The following is a 19317-nucleotide window of genomic DNA, read 5'->3' on the forward strand; positions in this document are numbered from 1 at the left end:
ACTGCTCTGAGTGACTCCATCTTGAATTTGAACCTTTGTATGTAAGTGTTCAAGGATTTCAGATTTAAAATAGGTCTCACCGAGCCGTCCGGCTTCGGTACCACAAACAGCGTGGAATAATACCCCTTTCCCTGTTGTAGGAGGGGTACCTTGATTATCACCTGCTGGGAATACAGCTTGTGAATGGCTTCCAATACCGCCTCCCTGTCGGAGGGAGACGTTGGTAAAGCAGACTTCAGGAACCGGCGAGGGGGAGACGTCTCGAATTCCAATTTGTACCCCTGAGATACTACCTGCAGGATCCAGGGGTCCACTTGCGAGTGAGCCCACTGCGCGCTGAAATTCTTGAGACGGGCCCCCACCGTGCCTGAATCTGCTTGTAAGGCCCCAGCGTCATGCTGAGGACTTAGCAGAAGCGGGGGAGGGCTTCTGTTCCTGGGAAGAGGCTGCCTGCTGCAGTCTTTTTCCCCTTCCTCTGCCCCGGGGCAGATATGAGTGGCCTTTTGCCCGCTTGCCCTTATGGGGACGAAAGGACTGAGCCTGAAAAGACGGTGTCTTTTTCTGCTGAGAGGTGACCTGGGGTAAAAAGGTGGATTTCCCAGCCGTTGCCGTGGCCACCAGGTCCGATAGACCGACCCCAAATAACTCCTCCCCTTTATACGGCAATACTTCCATATGCCGTTTGGAATCCGCATCACCTGACCACTGTCGCGTCCATTACCCTCTTCTGGCAGAAATGGACAGCGCACTTACTCTTGATGCCAGAGTGCAAATATCCCTCTGTGCATCTCGCATATATATAAATGCATCCTTTAAATGCTCTATAGTCAATAATATACTGTCCCTGTCCAGGGTATCAATATTTTCAGTCAGGGAATCCGACCAAGCCACCCCAGCACTGCACATCCAGGCTGAGGCGATTGCTGGTCGCAGTATAATACCAGTATGTGTGTATATACTTTTTAGGATATTTTCCAGCTTCCTATCAGCTGGTTCCTTGAGGGCGGCCGTATCAGGAGACGGTAATGCCACTTGTTTTGATAAGCGTGTGAGCGCCTTATCTACCCTAGGGGGTGTTTCCCAACGTGCCCTAACCTCTGGCGGGAAAGGGTATAATGCCAATAATTTTTTAGAAATTAGCAGTTTTTTATCGGGGGAAACCCACGCTTCATCACACACCTCATTTAATTCATCTGATTCAGGAAAAACTACGGGTAGTTTTTTCACACCCCACATAATACCCTTTTTTGTGGTACTTGTAGTATCAGAAATGTTCAAAACCTCCTTCATTGCCGTGATCATGTAACGTGTGGCCCTACTGGAAAATACGTTTGTTTCCTCACCGTCGACACTGGAGTCAGTGTCCGAGTCTGGGTCTGTGTCGACCATCTGAGGTAACGGGCGCTTTAGAGCCCCTGACGGTGTTTGAGACGCCTGTACAGGTAATAACTGATTTGCCGGCTGTCTCATGTCGTCAACAGTCTTTTGTAAAGTGCTGACACTATCACGTAATTCCTTCCATAAGACCATCCAGTCAGGTGTCGACTCCCTAGGGGGTGACATCACTATTACAGGCAATTGCTCCGCCTCCATACCATTTTCCTCCTCATACATGTCGACACAACGTACCGACACACAGCACACACACAGGGAATGCTCTGATAGAGGACAGGACCCCACTAGCCCTTTGGGGAGACAGAGGGAGAGTTTGCCAGCACACACCAGAGCGCTATATATATATATACAGGGATAACCTTATATAAGTGTTTTTCCCTTATATAGCTGCTGTATAGATTTATCTGCCAAATTAGTGCCCCCCCTCTCTTGTTTTACCCTGTTTCTGTAGTGCAGGACTGCAGGGGAGAGTCAGGGAGCTTCCCTCCAACGGAGCTGTGAGGAAAAATGGCGCCAGTGTGCTGAGGAGATAGGCTCCGCCCCCTTCTCGGCGGCCTTTCTCCCGCTTTTTTAAGGAAAAATTGGCAGGGGTTAAATGCATCCATATAGCCCAGGAGCTATATGTGATGTATTTTTTGCCATATAAGGTGTTTTTATTGCGTCTCAGGGCGCCCCCACCCCAGCGCCCTGCACCCTCAGTGACCGGAGTGTGAAGTGTGCTGAGAGCAATGGCGCACAGCTGCGGTGCTGTGCGCTACCTTATTGAAGACAGGACGTCTTCTGCCGCCGATTTTCCGGACCTCTTCAGTCTTCTGGCTCTGTAAGGGGGCCGGCGGCGCGGCTCTGGGACCCATCCATGGCTGGGCCTGTGATCGTCCCTCTGGAGCTAATGTCCAGTAGCCTAAGAAGCCCAATCCACTCTGCACGCAGGTGAGTTCGCTTCTTCTCCCCTTAGTCCCTCGGTGCAGTGAACCTGTTGCCAGCAGGATTCACTGAAAATAAAAAACCTATACTTAAACTTTTTCACTAAGCAGCTCAGGAGAGCCACCTAGTGAGCACCCTTCTCGTTCGGGCACAAAAATCTAACTGAGGCTTGGAGGAGGGTCATAGGGGGAGGAGCCAGTGCACACCAGGTAGTCCTAAAGCTTTTACTTTTGTGCCCAGTCTCCTGCGGAGCCGCTATTCCCCATGGTCCTTTCGGAGTCCCCAGCATCCACTAGGACGTCAGAGAAAATAATCTCCCCCCTGGATAAGGAATCTAACCCGTCAATTAGATTACCTGACCATTTTGCAATGGCCCGAGTGATCCATGCACAAGCTATAGTGGGTCTGTGGACCACCCCCGCAGCTGTGTACAGAGATTTGAGAGTGGTCTCAATCTTGCGGTCTGCAGCATCCTTCAACGAAGCAGCCCCAGGAACAGGTAAAACTATCTTACGAGACAGCCTGGAAACCGAAGCGTCCACTATCAGTGGGTTTTCCCATTTTTTCCCATCATCCTGAGGGAACGGGAAGGAGGTGAGTAATCGTTTTGGAATCTGAAACTTCCTGTCAGGATTAACCCAAGTTGCTTCAAAAAGAGAATTTAATTCCTTAGAAGCAGGAAAAGTAGCAGAGGATTTCTTTTTCACATTAAAAAAGGATTTTTCCTCGTCCTCTGACACCTTGTCAGGAATGTGTAATACATCTCTTATAGCTTCAATCAGGGCCTGCATTCCCTGTGCTAAAGCTGCATTCCTCCCTACCAAGTCCACCTCCCCCTCCTCTGGGTCTGCTACATCATCGTCGGTTTCAGTCTGCATGATTTGGGCCAGAGTACGTTTCTGTGGACATATAGCAGGGGTCGGAGAAGTCGGGATGACCACTGAATCCCTATTCATGAGGTCATCTACCGACTGCCTTAAATATTGCATCTCCTTTTCATTTTGGGACAATTTGAAATAATAAGATTTTACTTACCGATAAATCTATTTCTCGTAGTCCGTAGTGGATGCTGGGACTCCGTCAGGACCATGGGGATTAGCGGCTCCGCAGGAGACAGGGCACAAAAATAAAGCTTTAGGATCAGGTGGTGTGCACTGGCTCCTCCCCCTATGACCCTCCTCCAAGCCTCAGTTAGGATACTGTGCCCGGACGAGCGTACACAATAAGGAAGGATTTTGAATCCCGGGTAAGACTCATACCAGCCACACCAATCACACCGTACAACTTGTGATCTGAACCCAGTTAACAGTATGACAAACGTAGGAGCCTCTGAACAGACGGCTCACAACAATAACAACCCGATTTTTTTGTAACAATAACTATGTACAAGTATTGCAGACAATCCGCACTTGGGATGGGCGCCCAGCATCCACTACGGACTACGAGAAATAGATTTATCGGTAAGTAAAATCTTATTTTCTCTGACGTCCTAGTGGATGCTGGGACTCCGTCAGGACCATGGGGATTATACCAAAGCTCCCAAACGGGCGGGAGAGTGCGGATGACTCTGCAGCACCGAATGAGAGAACTCCAGGTCCTCCTTAGCCAGGGTATCAAATTTGTAGAATTTTACAAACGTGTTCTCCCCTGACCACGTAGCTGCTCGGCAGAGTTGTAATGCCGAGACCCCTCGGGCAGCCGCCCAAGATGAGCCCACCTTCCTTGTGGAATGGGCCTTGACAGATTTAGGCTGTGGCAGGCCTGCCACAGAATGTGCAAGTTGAATTGTGCTACAAATCCAACGAGCAATCGTCTGCTTAGAAGCAGGAGCACCCAGCTTGTTGGGTGCATACAGTATAAACAGCGAGTCAGATTTTCTGACTCCAGCCGTCCTTGAAATATATATTTTCAATGCTCTGACAACGTCCAGCAACTTGGAATCCTCCAAATCGCTAGTAGCCGCAGGCACCACAATAGGCTGGTTCAGGTGAAACGCTGAAACCACCTTAGGCAGAAACTGAGGACGCGTCCGCAGTTCTGTCCTGTCCGAATGGAAAATCAGATATGGGCTTTTATACGATAAAGCCGCCAATTCTGACACTCTCCTGGCTGAAGCCAGGGCCAGTAGCATGGTTACTTTCCATGTAAGATATTTCAAATCCACCGATTTGAGTGGCTCAAACCAATGGGATTTGAGAAAATCCAAAACTACATTAAGATCCCACGGTGCCACTGGGGGCACAACCGGGGGCTGTATATGTAGTACTCCTTTTACAAAAGTCTGGACTTCAGGAACTGAAGCCAATTCTTTCTGGAAGAAAATCGACAGGGCCGAAATTTGAACCTTAATGGACCCTAATTTGAGGCCCATAGACAATCCTGTTTGCAGGAAATGTAGGAATCGACCCAGTTGAAATTCCTCCGTCGGGGCCTTCCTGGCCTCACACCACGCAACATATTTTCTCCAAATGCGGTGATAATGTTGTGCAGTCACCTCCTTCCTGGCTTTTACCAGGGTAGGGATGACCTCTTCCGGAATGCCTTTTTCCCTTAGGATTCGGCGTTCAACCGCCATGCCGTCAAACGCAGCCGCGGTAAGTCTTGGAATAGACACGGCCCCTGCTGAAGCAGGTCCCGTCTTAGAGGTAGAGGCCACAGATCTTCCGTGAGCATCTCCTGAAGTTCCGGGTACCAAGTTCTTCTTGGCCAATCCGGAGCCACGAGTATCGTTCTTACTCCCCTTTGCCGTATAATTCTCAGTACTTTTGGTATGAGAGGCAGAGGAGGAAACACATACACTGACTGGTACACCCATGGTGTTACCAGAGCGTCTACAGCTATTGCCTGAGGGTCTCTTGACCTGGCGCAATACCTGTCCAGTTTTTTGTTGAGGCGGGACGCCATCATGTCCACCATTGGTCTTTCCCAATGGACCACAATCATGTGGAAGACTTCTGGATGAAGTCCCCACTCTCCCGGGTGCAGATCGTGTCTGCTGAGGAAGTCTGCTTCCCAGTTGTCCACTCCCGGGATGAACACAGCTGACAGTGCTAACACATGATTTTCTGCCCAGCGGAGAATCCTTGCAGCTTCTGCCATTGCCCTCCTGCTTCTTGTGCCGCCCTGTCTGTTTACGTGGGCGACTGCCGTGATGTTGTCCGACTGAATCAACACCGGCTGACCCTGAAGCAGAGGTTTTGCCAGGCTTAGAGCATTGTAGATTGCTCTTAGCTCCAGTATATTTATGTGAAGAAACGTCTCCAGGCTTGACCACACGCCCTGGAAGTTTCTTCCCTGTGTGACCGCTCCCCAGCCTCTCAGGCTGAGCACTCTGCAACCACCATAGCAGAGACACTCTTGTCCTTGTGGACAATTTTATCCGCTGATGCATCTGCAGATGCGATCCGGACCATTTGTCCAGCAGATCCCACTGAAAAGTTCGTGCATGGAATCTGCCGAATGGAATCGCTTCGTAAGAAGCTACCATTTTACCCAGGACTCTTGTATTGATGCACAGATACTTTTCCTGGTTTTAGGAGGTTCCTGACTAGATCGGATAACTCCCTGGCTTTCTCCTCCGGAAGAAATACCTTTTTCTGAACAGTGTCCAGAATCATCCCTAGGAACAACAGACGTGTCGTCGGGATCAGTTGGGATTTTGGAAAATTCAGAATCCACCCGTGTTGTTGGAGCACTACTTGGGTTAGTGCTACTCCGACCTCCAGCTGTTCTCTGGATCTTGCCCTTATCAGGAGATCGTCCAAGTAAGGGATAATTAAGACGCCTTCTCTTCGAAGAAGGATCATCATTTCGGCCATTACCTTGGTAAAGACCCGGGGTGCCGTGGACAATCCAAACGGCAGCGTCTGAAACTGATAATGACAGTTTTGGACCACGAACCTGAGGTACCCTTGGTGTGAAGGACAAATTGGAACATGAAGGTAAGCATCCTTGATGTCCAAGGACACCATAAAATCCCCTTCTTCCAGATTCGCTATCACTGCTCTGAGTGACTCCATCTTGAACTTGAATTTTTGTATGTACAGGTTCAGAGATTTTAGATTTAGAATCGGTCTTACCGAGCCGTCCGGCTTCGGTACCACAAATAGCGTGGAGTAATACCCCTGTCCCTGTTGTAGGAGGGGTACCTTGACTATCACCTGCTGAGAATACAGCTTGTGAATGGCCTCCAATACCGTCGCCCTGTCGGAGGGAGACGTTGGCAAAGCAGACTTTAGGAAACGGCGAGGAGGGGACTTCTCGAATTCCAACCTGTAACCCTGAGATACTACCTGCAGGATCCAGGGGTCCACCTGCGAGTGAGCCCACTGTGCGCTGAAATGTTTGAGGCGACCCCCCACCACCCATGAGTCTGCTTGTAAGGTCCCAGCGTCATGCTGACGCCTTTGTAGAAGCCGGGGAGGGCTTCTGCTCCTGGGAAGGAGCTGCTTGTTGCAGTCTCTTACCCTTTCCTTTGCCTCGGGGCAAATAGGAATGTCCTTTTGCTCGTTTGTTCTTATAGGAACGAAAGGACTGCGGCTGAAAAGCCTGCGGCTTTTTCTGCTGGGAGGTGACCTGGGGTAAAAAGGTGGATTTTCCGGCCGTTGCCGTGGCCACCAGATCCGATAGACCGACCCCAAATAATTCCTCCCCCTTATACGGCAATACTTCCATATGTCGTTTGGAATCCGCATCACCTGACCACTGGCGCGTCCATAAACTTCTTCTGGCAGATATGGACATCGCACTTACTCTTGATGCCAGAGTGCAAATATCTCTCTGTGCATCTCGCATATAAAGAAATGCATCCTTTAACTTGATAAGCGTGTGAGCGCCTTATCCACCCTAGGAGGTGTTTCCCAACGCGCCCTAACCTCTGGCGGGAAAGGGTATAATGCCAATAACTTCTTTGAAATTAGCAGTTTTCTATCTGGGGTAACCCACGCTTCATCACACACTTCATTCAGTTCCTCTGATTCAGGAAAAACTATCGGTAGTTTTTTCACACCCCACATAATACCCCTTTTTGTGGTACTTGCAGTATCAGAGATATGCAAAGCCTCCTTCATTGCCGTGATCATATAACGTGTGGCCCTACTGGAAAATACGTTTGTTTCTTCACCGTCGACACTGGATTCAGTGTCAGTGTCTGGGTCTGTATCGACCGACTGAGGTAAAGGGCGTTTTACAGCCCCTGACGGTGTCTGAGACGCCTGGACAGGTACTAACTGGTTTGCAGGCTGTCTCATGTCGTCAACCGACTTTTGTAGCGTGCTGACACTATCCCGTAATTCCATAAACAAAGCCATCCATTCTGGTGTCGACTCCCTAGGGGGTGACATCACCATTACAGGCAATTGCTCCGCCTCCACACCAACATCGTCCTCATACATGTCGACACACACGTACCGACACACAGCAGACACACAGGGAATGCTCTGATAGAAGACAGGACCCCACTAGCCCTTTGGGGAGACAGAGGGAGAGTTTGCCAGCACACACCCAAGCGCTATAAATATATATAGGGACAACCTTAATAAGTGTGTTCCCTTTATAGCAGCTCAAATATTATAAATATCGCCAATAAGTGCCCCCCCTCTCTGTTTTTACCCTGTTTCTGTAGTGCAGTGCAGGGGAGAGTCCTGGGAGCCTTCCTCGCAGCGGAGCTGGGCAGGAAAATGGCGCTGTGTGCTGAGGAGAATAGGCCCCGCCCCCTTTTCGGCGGGCTTCTTCTCCCGGTTTTTTTGGAACCTGGCAGGGGTTAAATACATCCATATAGCCCCAGGGGCTATATGTGATATATTTTAGCCAGAATAGGTATATTACATTGCTGCCCAGGGCGCCCCCCCCAGCGCCCTGCACCCTCAGTGACCGCTGGTGTGAAGTGTGCGGAGAGCAATGGCGCACAGCTGCAGTGCTGTGCGCTACCTCATGAAGACTGAGACGTCTTCTGCCGCCTGTTTCTGGACCTCTTCTCTATTCGGCATCTGCAAGGGGGTCGGCGGCGCGGCTCCGGTGACCCATCCAGGCTGTACCTGTGATCGTCCCTCTGGAGCTAGTGTCCAGTAGCCTAAGAAGCAAATCCATCCTGCACGCAGGTGAGTTCACTTCTTCTCCCCTAAGTCCCTCGTTGCAGTGAGCCTGTTGCCAGCAGGACTCACTGAAAATAAAAAACCTAACAAACTTTTTCTAAGCAGCTCTTTAGGAGAGCCACCTAGATTGCACCCTGCTCGGACGGGCACAAAAACCTAACTTAACCTAACTGAGGCTTGGAGGAGGGTCATAGGGGGAGGAGCCAGTACACACCACCTAGTGGTCAAACTTTTAAATTTTGTGCCCTGTCTCCTGCGGAGCCGCTATTCCCCATGGTCCTGACGGAGTCCCAGCATCCACTAGGACGTCAGAGAAATTTGAAATCATCCCTTTTAATGAATCTAACCATACAGGTTCAGATCCACTAGCTTAAGAATGTGTACTATCCTGAGTACACTGTAGTGATCCCCCTGATTGAGAAAAACACTCTACTGTGCATGATACACACTCCTTTGACATGATAAATGTGAAAGAAACACACACAGTAAGGAAAAGTTAAAGCACAGTTAACCCACACAGAGCCCTTCTAGGAAGACACAGAGTACAGTGGAGCCAGCCACACAGCACCATTATAGCTAACGATTAAACTTAGCTGGGTCGCAAACTAAGTACCCTTAACAGGGCTTAGTACACTAAATTATTGCAAATCCCCCCCCCCCCCGCCCCAAACACACACACTCACACTTTGCTATGACCCCCTGGTACCACTGAGGTGCTTTGGAGTCCGTGTGTAGGAGGTGCGCTTCCCTGACAGGCTGCCCATGTAAAGCTGCAGAGGGAAAATGGTGCTGGTGAGCTGCTGGATCCGCTCACAGCAAGGCCCCTCCCCATAATGGTGCACGGTCTTCCCAGTCTTTATACTGGCTGAGGTGTGGAAGTATGTCCGTGGGGGATCAGAGCCCCTGTAATAGTGCCAGTTTTGCAGTTAATAGATGTGGCTCCAGCCACCCCTCACAGCGGACACTGCAGTGTACCTGAAGCCTGGAGTCCCGGTCAGTGGGTCGCCGGCTGTGATGGCGGCATGAGACAGAAGAGTGGCGAGTTGGTGACCGGCGTCCCGGTTAGTGGGTCGCCGGCTGAGATGGCGGCATGAGGTTAGGAGCGCAGCGCTTCATGCACGCTGCGCTCTTACCCCATGCCGCCATCACAGCCGGCGACCCACTAACCGGGACGCCGGCCACCTACTCACCACTCTTCTGGCTCCGTTAGGGGTGGCGGCATGCTGCGGGTCTGTACGCTCTCCGTGGTGGGGCTTGCAAATAGGACCCTCAGGAGATCAGTGTCCTGTCAGCGGGGAATGGGACCATTAACCCTAGGGAGGTTGGGCCGTTCCCCTCCCCTCCCCCCCTTCCCTCCTAAGTCCCACGAAGCAGGTAGTCTGTTGCCTACCAGACCTGGCTGAAAATAATAAAACAGAAAATAAATGTAGAAAACCCTTCAGGAGCTTCCCAAGCGTGACCGGCTCCTCTGGGCACATTTTCTAAACCGAGTCTGGTAAGAGGGGCATAGAGGGAGGAGCCAGTGCACACTATTGATTTCTTAAAGTGCCCAAGGCTCCTAGTGGACCCATATATACCCCCATGGTACTAATGTGGACCTCAGTATCCTTTAGGACGTAAGAGAAATTATGTGGTGCTTAAATCTTGAGAAACCCCCATAGGTTAGTAATATCCCACTGATGCAGAGTATACTGGCCATATGTGTCAAATATTGTAATGATGTCAGCGGCTAAGTAATCTGCTGAATCTTCAGGGGACTATGCCAGCCTCTGTATTCACCCAGTCAACACCAATGCATCATATGTCCACCATAAGAAAGAAGAAATCACTTGTAATACCTAAATAAATAGCATTACATTAACAACCTTGAGGGCAAAAGGAAAAAAATCATTGATCAGCAGAAAGCTATCAATAACTAAAGAATTATTAGCTTGCATTAAAGGAACAAGGCGAGTCAAATTTACCCCACACTGCCAATGAGGTAGCAAACATGCCGTCGCCCTCAGCATTGTGTCCTGAGTGGCAGTTCTGATAGCACCTGTCCAATTAAAGAAACACATTAGGTTTCCCTGTATCCAACATTTTCTATTCAGTCTTACAATAGACCCCAAATAAAAGCTAAACAGGCAACAATATCGAGAGGTGGGATGCCTGAAAGTGGCCAAGCCCATACCATAAATGATGCCTCCTAATATATAAAAGGAAGTGCCAAAGAGTTCTTACCCTGTACAAGAGAAGCTATCTGTTGGCTTTTCTGTGAAGGCAACTCCTGCACAATGTCCAGCGCTGTCATTCCTTTGTTGTCTGTGATGCTGACATCAATTCCTGTAATGAGGAATGTGTACAAGTAAACAGCAAGCCCCTACACATCTAACCTTGCATTCTTTAAATTGTAGACTTATGTACAATAAAATCCATGAGAGCAAGTGAAAAAAATGAAAAAGGGACATTAACAGAAGAACAGTTTGTAAACCGACAGAATAACTCTAAGGCGTGTATCCCTTTCTCAAGAAAATACCATTTAAAAATCTGTATTCCAGAGACACCATAATATAGAAACATCGTTAATGAGGTTGAAATATCGAGTTCAACCTGTAGTATAAATCGTACACTATTCTGTATACAACTATAGTTTAACTATAATGACCCGGATGGAGTTATTTTATAAATCTAACACTATAATTTGCGTTATTTCGAAATTACAACCATTTTAAATGCTATAACCTTGGATATCTTTTTCAATTAGATACGTATCTAATCCATTTTTAAACATATTGGGGGAGATTCAAATGTTTATTAGATATTTTTCTATTTGTCTATTAGATAGGAAAAAACAGACTCCGAACTGACTTTTCAAACATTTGAATCTCCCCCATTGACTGAGTCCAGCATTATGACCTTCTCTGGCAGATAATTCCATAGCCTTACTGCCCTTACTGTAAAGAATCCTTTCCTACGCTGGGTATGAAATTTTCTCTCCTCTAACCTCAGAGGATGCCCGCGTGTCCTTTGTAAAGATTTGTTCAATAAACAAATTACCTGATCGCTCCATATATTGTCCTTCTATATATTTATAAATATTAATAATGTCTCCTCTTAGATGCCTATTTTCTAGTGTAAACATACCTAACCTAGTAAGCTTTTCCTGATAATCCAGTGCCTCCAACCTCTTAATCAATTTAGTGGCTCACCTCTGAACCCGTTATTGTCCCAAGATATCTATTTTTATAGTGTGCTGCTCAGAACTGCACACAGTATTCAAGGTGTGGCCGTAACAATGATTTATACAGTTGAAGGATTAATTACCACTCATCCCTCGTCTCAATTTCCCTTTTGATGCATGCTAACACCTTATTAGACTTCATTGCTGCATTTTGACATTGTGTACCGATACTAAAGGGGATATCCGATTATCCCTGTTAAAACATCGGGTCCGAAAAACGGCCATTTTTCTGACTTTTTTCTGATGTTTCACCAATTTTTTTTCCAGGCTATCCAGATGGATCACCTGTAAAAACAAAAAAAACAAAAAAAACCCTTCTCCTGAAAACACACAGGCTCAGTGAAACCTGTGTGTTTTCGTGTGAAACAGCCCCGTTTTTGGACGAAAACGGGCTGTTTCCAGGGATTGTGCTTTGCCTGCCGGAGGCAGGTGAAACAAAATCCCCGATAAGCCGGCGCTTGCCGCGGCTTATCGGGGCTAATTAGCTAGCCCCAGCTAATTGGATATCCCTCTAAGTCTGTTATCAATAAGCACCCCCAAATATCTTTCAACTACCGTTTCCCCTACATTTTCCCCATTTAATTTATACAATGCATGTTTGTTTTTAGTACATAACTTTAAATTTTTCTATATTGAACCTCATTCTCCATTTATTTGTCCAGACTTCTAGTTTAAATAAGTTGTTCTGTAGAGATTCAACACCCTCGTCTGAATTAATTAGCCTACACAGTTTAGTATCATCCGCAAAAATTGACACTGCTCTCCAGACCTGCTCCTAGGTCATTAATAAATATGTTGAACAGTAAGTGGCCCGAGTACGTACCCTTGCAGTATTCCACTGAATACTGATGCCCAGTTGGAAAACAGCTCATTAACCACCACTCTCTGTTCCCTGTTACCCAGCCAATTACTTATACAAGTATAATAGTGTTTCCTAGACCAAGCTCTTTTAATTTGAAAATCAGTCTCAGTCACTGTATCGAAGGCTTTAGCAAAATCTAAATAGACCACATCCACTGCTTTCTCTTGGTCAAGATTATCGCTCACTTAATTTTCAGCTAAGTAGGTTAGTTTGACATGACCTATTCCTTACAAAACCATGCTGGTTCATATTAATTACCTTGGAGGTTATGCTATCCTTTACTATACCTTCCAATATTTTCCACACTATAGATGTCAAATTTACCGGTCTATAGGTTACCAGGATGAGTTTTAATCCCCTTTTTAAATATTGGCACTACCTCTGGTATACGCCAGTCCTTTGGTACCATTCCTGTTGTAATTGAAGCATTGAAAATCAGATATAAAGGCATTTCTAGTTCTGAGTTAAGCTCTATAAGAACCCTTAGAGGAAGTCCATCTGGACCAGGAGATTTATTTATATGAATTTTGCTTAGTCTCTCCTGGACTATTTCCTCACTTAAACAATTACTTAGCAATGGGACGTTAACCTTGCATTTGTTGTGCACTGCCCCCTCCATCCGGTCCTCTCTAGTAAACACTGAAGAAAGAAATTTGATCAATATTTCAGCTTTAACTTTGTCATCAGTAATAATGACTCCCAACTCACCTTTTAATGGCCCTATATTCTCTTTTTTGTTTAACCTTTTCCCGTTTACATACGTATAAAAAACTTTTTAAGGTTTGTTTTACTCTACTTAGAGATTTGTCTTTGTTTCTATTTTAGCTGCTCAGATTTTTTTTTGCATATTTTGTTACATTCCTTGTAGTACTGGAATGACTCCGCCTTTCCCGTCAGATTTGAACGCCTTTAGAGCACACCTCTTTCATCCATTACTTCCTTATCCTTTTTATTAAGCAACATCGGTTTAAATTTAATACTCTCGCGTTTACTGCCCATGTGAATGAACTTACTGTATGAGTATACTTTTCAAGCAAAATTTTAAAGAAAACCACATTTCAGCAGTGTTCTTTCCATGAAACAAGGTTTTCCAATCAATTTCCTTTAGTGCTTGTTTCAGTTAAGTCTCAGTTGAACCCTTATAGTGATGTTTTTGAAAACTAATATCGAATGTGACCATATTTTGATTGCTTTTTCCCAAGGTTTCCCTTACTTTAGTATTTAATATAATCTCCACGTTATTAGTTAGTACAAGGTCCAGAATAGCCTTAATTCTAGTAGGTTCCTCAACTACTTGAGACAAGAACTGATCTATTAGCATATTTAAGAACCTGTTTCGCCTCGCTGTATCACATGATTTATTGTTCCAATTTATGTCCGGATAATTAAACTCCCCCATGATTAGGACCTCCCCCAGTCCTACAGCTTTTTTGATTTGCAGCAAGAGTTGTAATTCATCAGTCACATTAATATCCAGCAGTTTGTAGCATGTCCCTATTAATAACTTCTTTGTACCTCTAACCCCACTTGATATCTTAACCCTTAATGACTCTATATTATCTCCTGTTTCTTTGTAAATGTCCTCTTAACTACGGTTTTAAAAAACAGCTTCACGTAAAGGCATACCCCCTCCCTTTTTGTTAGCCCTATCTTGCCTAAAGAGAGTATATCCATCTAAGTTTGCAGCCCAGTCATGAGAATCGCCCACCATGTCTCCGTAATACCTATGATATCGTATTGATCATGTAGTGCAATCGTTTCTAATTCCTCCATTTTGCCTGATAAGCTTCTTGAATTTACAAGCATACACTTTAGTTTAGTGATTGCCTGATTTGTTTGTTTTACTGTTGGTATCATTTGCTTAGTTTTGTTTACCTTGATTTACCATTGCTGAATATTTCACTCCTCCCCCCTCTCCACCCACATTATACTTAATGTACCCCTTCTTTCTGCTCTCTGTGGTTGTCCCATTAAATATTTCTAATCCCTCCCCCCAGACACCTGGTTTAAAATATCTCCTCCAACCTTCTAACCATCCTTCCCCTAAGCACTGCTGCCTCCTCCTCATTCAGGTGCAATCTGTCACGACAAAAAAAAGATGGCGCCTGAACGAGAAGTCTGCCCAATGCTCCAGGAAAAGAAATCCCTCCTTCGGCTGGATGCTAATAAAGGACTATTAAAGATTGTGTCCACTCTCCCAAAGTGCTTCTCCTGTATTGAAAATGACAGCTAGAGGTCCGAAATTATTTGGTTACCCTGCTCCTTGACTTCTAGATACAGGATTGCAATGGAGTACGAAAAATAAGGTGGATATACCACCAATACTCTTGGCGCAATGATCAAAATGTATTTCTTTCACTCTGATCAAAATTCACCAGCTGCACAAACAAAGGCTTTGCAAGAGCCTTATTGGAAAGCTATATATACAAGAAGTGAGTGAGCTATGTGAATCAGACCGGAGTAAATAGTTAACAGGTGTTTGCCTTCACTCAAAAAATCCAAGAGACTTGTTTAAAAGTACAAACATTTACTAGAGCACATACATTGTTACAATTTATTAAAATGCTGAAACAATTGTAGCAGCCACAATAATGACACTTATCACACAATAATCAAAACCTACATTAGCACAATTATGCCATAAATAAAAGCTCAGTAAAAGACCAATAAAATTGGCAAGTGATTAAGCCAATAATATTCAAATTGTAAAGGTAATTAGCTCTTTATAAAAACACTCAATGTCACTCAGAACAGCCGCTAATTAATCGTAGCGTGTACTGCTGCCTGCAATATGAAACGATAAAGTCTCACAACCACAGAGGGGATACAGTCTCAGATCTACCAGTCACTGGCGTCCCAGTACAAGATGATTCCCAATATGTTTTTACCCGATCAAGTGGGATTTGTGTTGGGGAGTTTATATTTAATAGTTACCCATCTGAGTGTGTAATTCCTCCGCCGGCACTTAGCACTAGTGCAGGGATCTTATCCTGGCAGGTACTTTTGCAGGCTTCCGGACAGTAGGTGGCACGGCAGTCGGATTGACTGAGGACCACAATGAGCAGCACGGCAGCAGGAGCGGCTGGATACCACAATGTGCGGCACGGCAACAGAAGCAGCAGGAGACCACAGCGAGCAACACGGCGGCAGGAGACCACAGTGAACGATGCGGCAGCAGGAGCGGCCGGAGACCACAGTAGGCGGCACAGCAACAGGAGCGGCAAGAGCGTTGGAGCTAATGTGTTTAAATCGGGCGATACTCCAAGAAGTGACGTCAACGCGTTTCGTCCCGTCGATTCTCGGGACTTCCTTAAGAGTCTTGAGGAAGACTCTTGGTAGATACTGGATCATAGGATGTCCAAGAACTGCCTCTTTAGGTTGGTATGTTTATGAAGTTGAGTACACAGCACCTTCTTCATAAATGTGTGCAAAAAGGACCATGTGGATACTTGGAACAGCTTCTCAAGCCAATGAACTGAGTGTGCATTGATCTGGTAGAATGTGACATCATTTTTAAAAGTATTTGGATGTTCTACTTAAATATCTACCCCTGGAATAGATTTATCTTTATGTGGAACCAAACATTATTGTCCGATTATTGGACTTTTAAGAGCATACAAGTGATCTACAGTATTATACTCCTATGCACTCTGTATTTGTGAATGGGCATTAACCTTCCTAATATATTTCAATTGTAATTCCATAAAGAATATATCATTAACATATATCATTTATGAAAGGTTGAGGAGATATGCATATATACATATACTTTTTAATTCTCTATCCTTGAGGGAAGGAATAACCTCTTGTGACAACAAGTTTGTTTGAGTGGGACACTGAAATAAATCTTAACAAGCAATTGCAGTATATCCCTACACTAGATAGGGTTCTGTTATGAGATATACAGATTCCGGGTCACATATAGGACAGGATCTGATATCAATGTACTGACCCTGTAACCTGTATATATTCATATAATGATCGGAAGGGATGTATAGATATGAAGGGCCGACTGGATGGGATGGACTAATTAATATTTTAGAAGATGGTGTAGCACAGTAAAACCTCGGAATTAATAAACAGAGACTTTGTCTTTATCAGCTAAACGGCTTGTGTAAATGTATACAGTTACCGGGGCGGGAGGATAACGAAACCCCCGTCCATAAAGAAACACTACGGATCACTGTGCGCACTGTGATTAGAGAGTGATGTCACATGACCGCGACCTATTGGTTGGTGGCGGCATGTGACTCACCGGGATATACTGAATGGCGATAGGCTGGTAGTCTCACATGATCTGTAGTGAGACGTTGATTGGACCACACAAACCTGATTTATTTATGCTCTGGAGAGGCGCTCTTGTTGCTCCCTGACGAAGCTGCCATTAGTGCAGTGAAACACGCGTGTCCGCGTGTGTTTAGTACAATGATGTTATAATACAAACGCATTTACAATGTTTAGTGTCAGTTGTTAGTTCCCTGTGATGGAGAGAAAACTTTAAGCTGCAGAATATCAGTCATACATACCTGATGGTTTAAATGCTTAGAAATATAAATGTTGAAACATTGTGTGACGATAGCTGTAAGCTCCTACTGATAGAGAAATCACACTGGGCTTTAGTGAATCCAATGTACATAATTAATAATGAGATATTCATATTAGTATCTGGTAATCACCACTGATGATATAATTGATTTATACATACATACATATTTTTTTGCTTATATACAATAGCCAGAGTTCAATCTGAAAATTAGATCCTGTACAAGATATTAACAGCACTGTGTATGTTATTGTGCCCACACAAGACTGATACATTTTATCAACTGACAGATACCAATAGGGCCCTGTAATCTGTCCACATAATTTGATACATTGTATTAGCTGCCATAGCCACTAATAATGCTGTCTCCATTCCATCATGTCTATTGATAGACTGATTCTCATAGTAAAATAAGTGGCTCAGATAGGAGCAGCGTGAGTTCCGTTACACTGTAACAGACAAAGTGTCAACATCTATGAGTCATAAGACAGCTGCAGGATTTAGCAGGGTATTGGAATAGCTACTTTTGTAAACTTTGACAAGGCTGCTCAGCTCACAGTGTCTAATATAATATTGACAGAGTGTAATTTCCTTCACAGTCCAACTAGCCCTGACAGGTATAATATCAAATATAGCATACTATAGCATTAAGTGGCAATAGTAAAGAGCCAATTAGCAGCTATATGGTTCAATAGGATGCAGAGACAGCCTTATTTGAAAGCATATATTCAGATATAAAGACTGCAAATATATTTATGTGGATCAGGACACACAGCAATACTTATAGTATGGGAATTATATATAATTCTCCCCTGATGTAAGAAAAGACACTAGTGGGTGGGAGACACAGACACTATAGCCCATTGGATTTAAGATATCACTGTGAAGTTATTTTTATATACGTATTACCATAGAAGATATTTGAATTACTTCTAACACTAATGCATGGGGGTTATTCCATATTTGTAATGGGATTGCTATATCTCTAAAATTCTTTATATTTTCTAATGAATTCAACATTGGACAGTAAAACCAATTTGTTTGATATATTGAAGTGTACATTCTAGCAGAACGTGAGTTTGATCTATACAGACGAATACTGTACCACAAGTGGGGTTGCTATACCCCTAAGGGAAATTATATTCTCTATACTCGCAGTCTGTTAAAATAGGACCAGGAAAAAAGGTCCGAGATATGTGGGCTGATAGATAATAAAATCAAGTCCCACACCAGTACTGTAATGTACATGCTCCCTGGATAATTTAACATTAGACAGAATTTAACATCAGACAGTAAGACCAATCTGTTCTGATATAGTGAGGTGTACATTCTAGCAGGATGTGATTTTGATTCATACAGACGAACACCATACTATAAGTGGGGCTGCTACACCCCTAAGGGAAATTATATTCTCTATACTTTCAGTCTGTTAAAATAGGACCAATAAAAGGTCCGATATATGTGGGCTGATAGATAATAAAACTAGGATTGCTATATCCTTTAAAGTCCCACACTAGTACTGGAATGTACATATGCTCCCTGGATAAAAATTTTTCCCCACATGCATGATTAAATTCTCCACTATGAAGTGTGCACCAATGTGGATAGTGGGTGCAAGATATTTGTGCCATACAGAAGTTTAATTCCCAGGTGATCCTATTTAGGATTGTCAAAGTCAGAAAAATATCACGATGCACACTGCCATATTTGCACCTCATATGTGTCCCTGCTGCGCATGCGTGCGCTCTCCCGTGCATGCGCATACTCGCTGTTGCGGGCACCCGCAGGCGCACGGTATGCGCATTTACGGTAGAGATTGTATGCGTCTAGCGGGCGACTCTTTCGTTACATATTTCCACTATATAATGTATTTTGTAGATCATGGTCCCTTTGATAGATTCTGAAAGTTTGGTTAATGTAGCATGTTCATGGACAGAGAAATCCCTCTTTGTTTGATACGAAGGGTCAGACAGGAGTAATACTGTGGTGTTTAGTATCCATTGGAAGAGTATTTAATTAGCAATATTCCGGTGTTGGTTTGAAGCGGATTAATCGCTCGTGCGAATAGTTATGGACATAAGAAGTTTATGCCCATTTACTATTATTTGCACTTACTTATCCATGCGGCGGGAAACCCAGTTCCCCACCCACCTGAGCAGTTGGAAATCGTCACAGCCCACCTGTATGAATCAACCTATGACCTTTTGTTATAATGCGAGGAGGAATTCCTGTGTCCAATGAACAATGAGATTGTAGGGACCATTGAATTGTATTGTGT

At 44.8% G+C, this 19317-nt stretch overlaps 1 protein-coding gene across 6 annotated transcripts in view; it reads right to left on the reverse strand.

The window, feature by feature from the left end:
• The window catches only part of ANKS1A (ankyrin repeat and sterile alpha motif domain containing 1A), a 599988-nt gene that overhangs the window by 239933 nt on the left and 340738 nt on the right, over positions 1 to 19317 (reverse strand). For all 6 annotated transcript variants that reach the window (XM_063954919.1, XM_063954917.1, XM_063954921.1 and 3 more), the window contains one exon: positions 10635 to 10736. In XM_063954919.1, coding sequence (XP_063810989.1) covers positions 10635 to 10736 — 102 coding nt within the window. The remainder of the gene's footprint in view (positions 1 to 10634; positions 10737 to 19317) is intronic.

This window comes from Pseudophryne corroboree, chromosome 2 (genome assembly GCF_028390025.1).
Source record: "Pseudophryne corroboree isolate aPseCor3 chromosome 2, aPseCor3.hap2, whole genome shotgun sequence".
In the NCBI taxonomy this organism is placed as follows: domain Eukaryota; kingdom Metazoa; phylum Chordata; class Amphibia; order Anura; family Myobatrachidae; genus Pseudophryne; species Pseudophryne corroboree.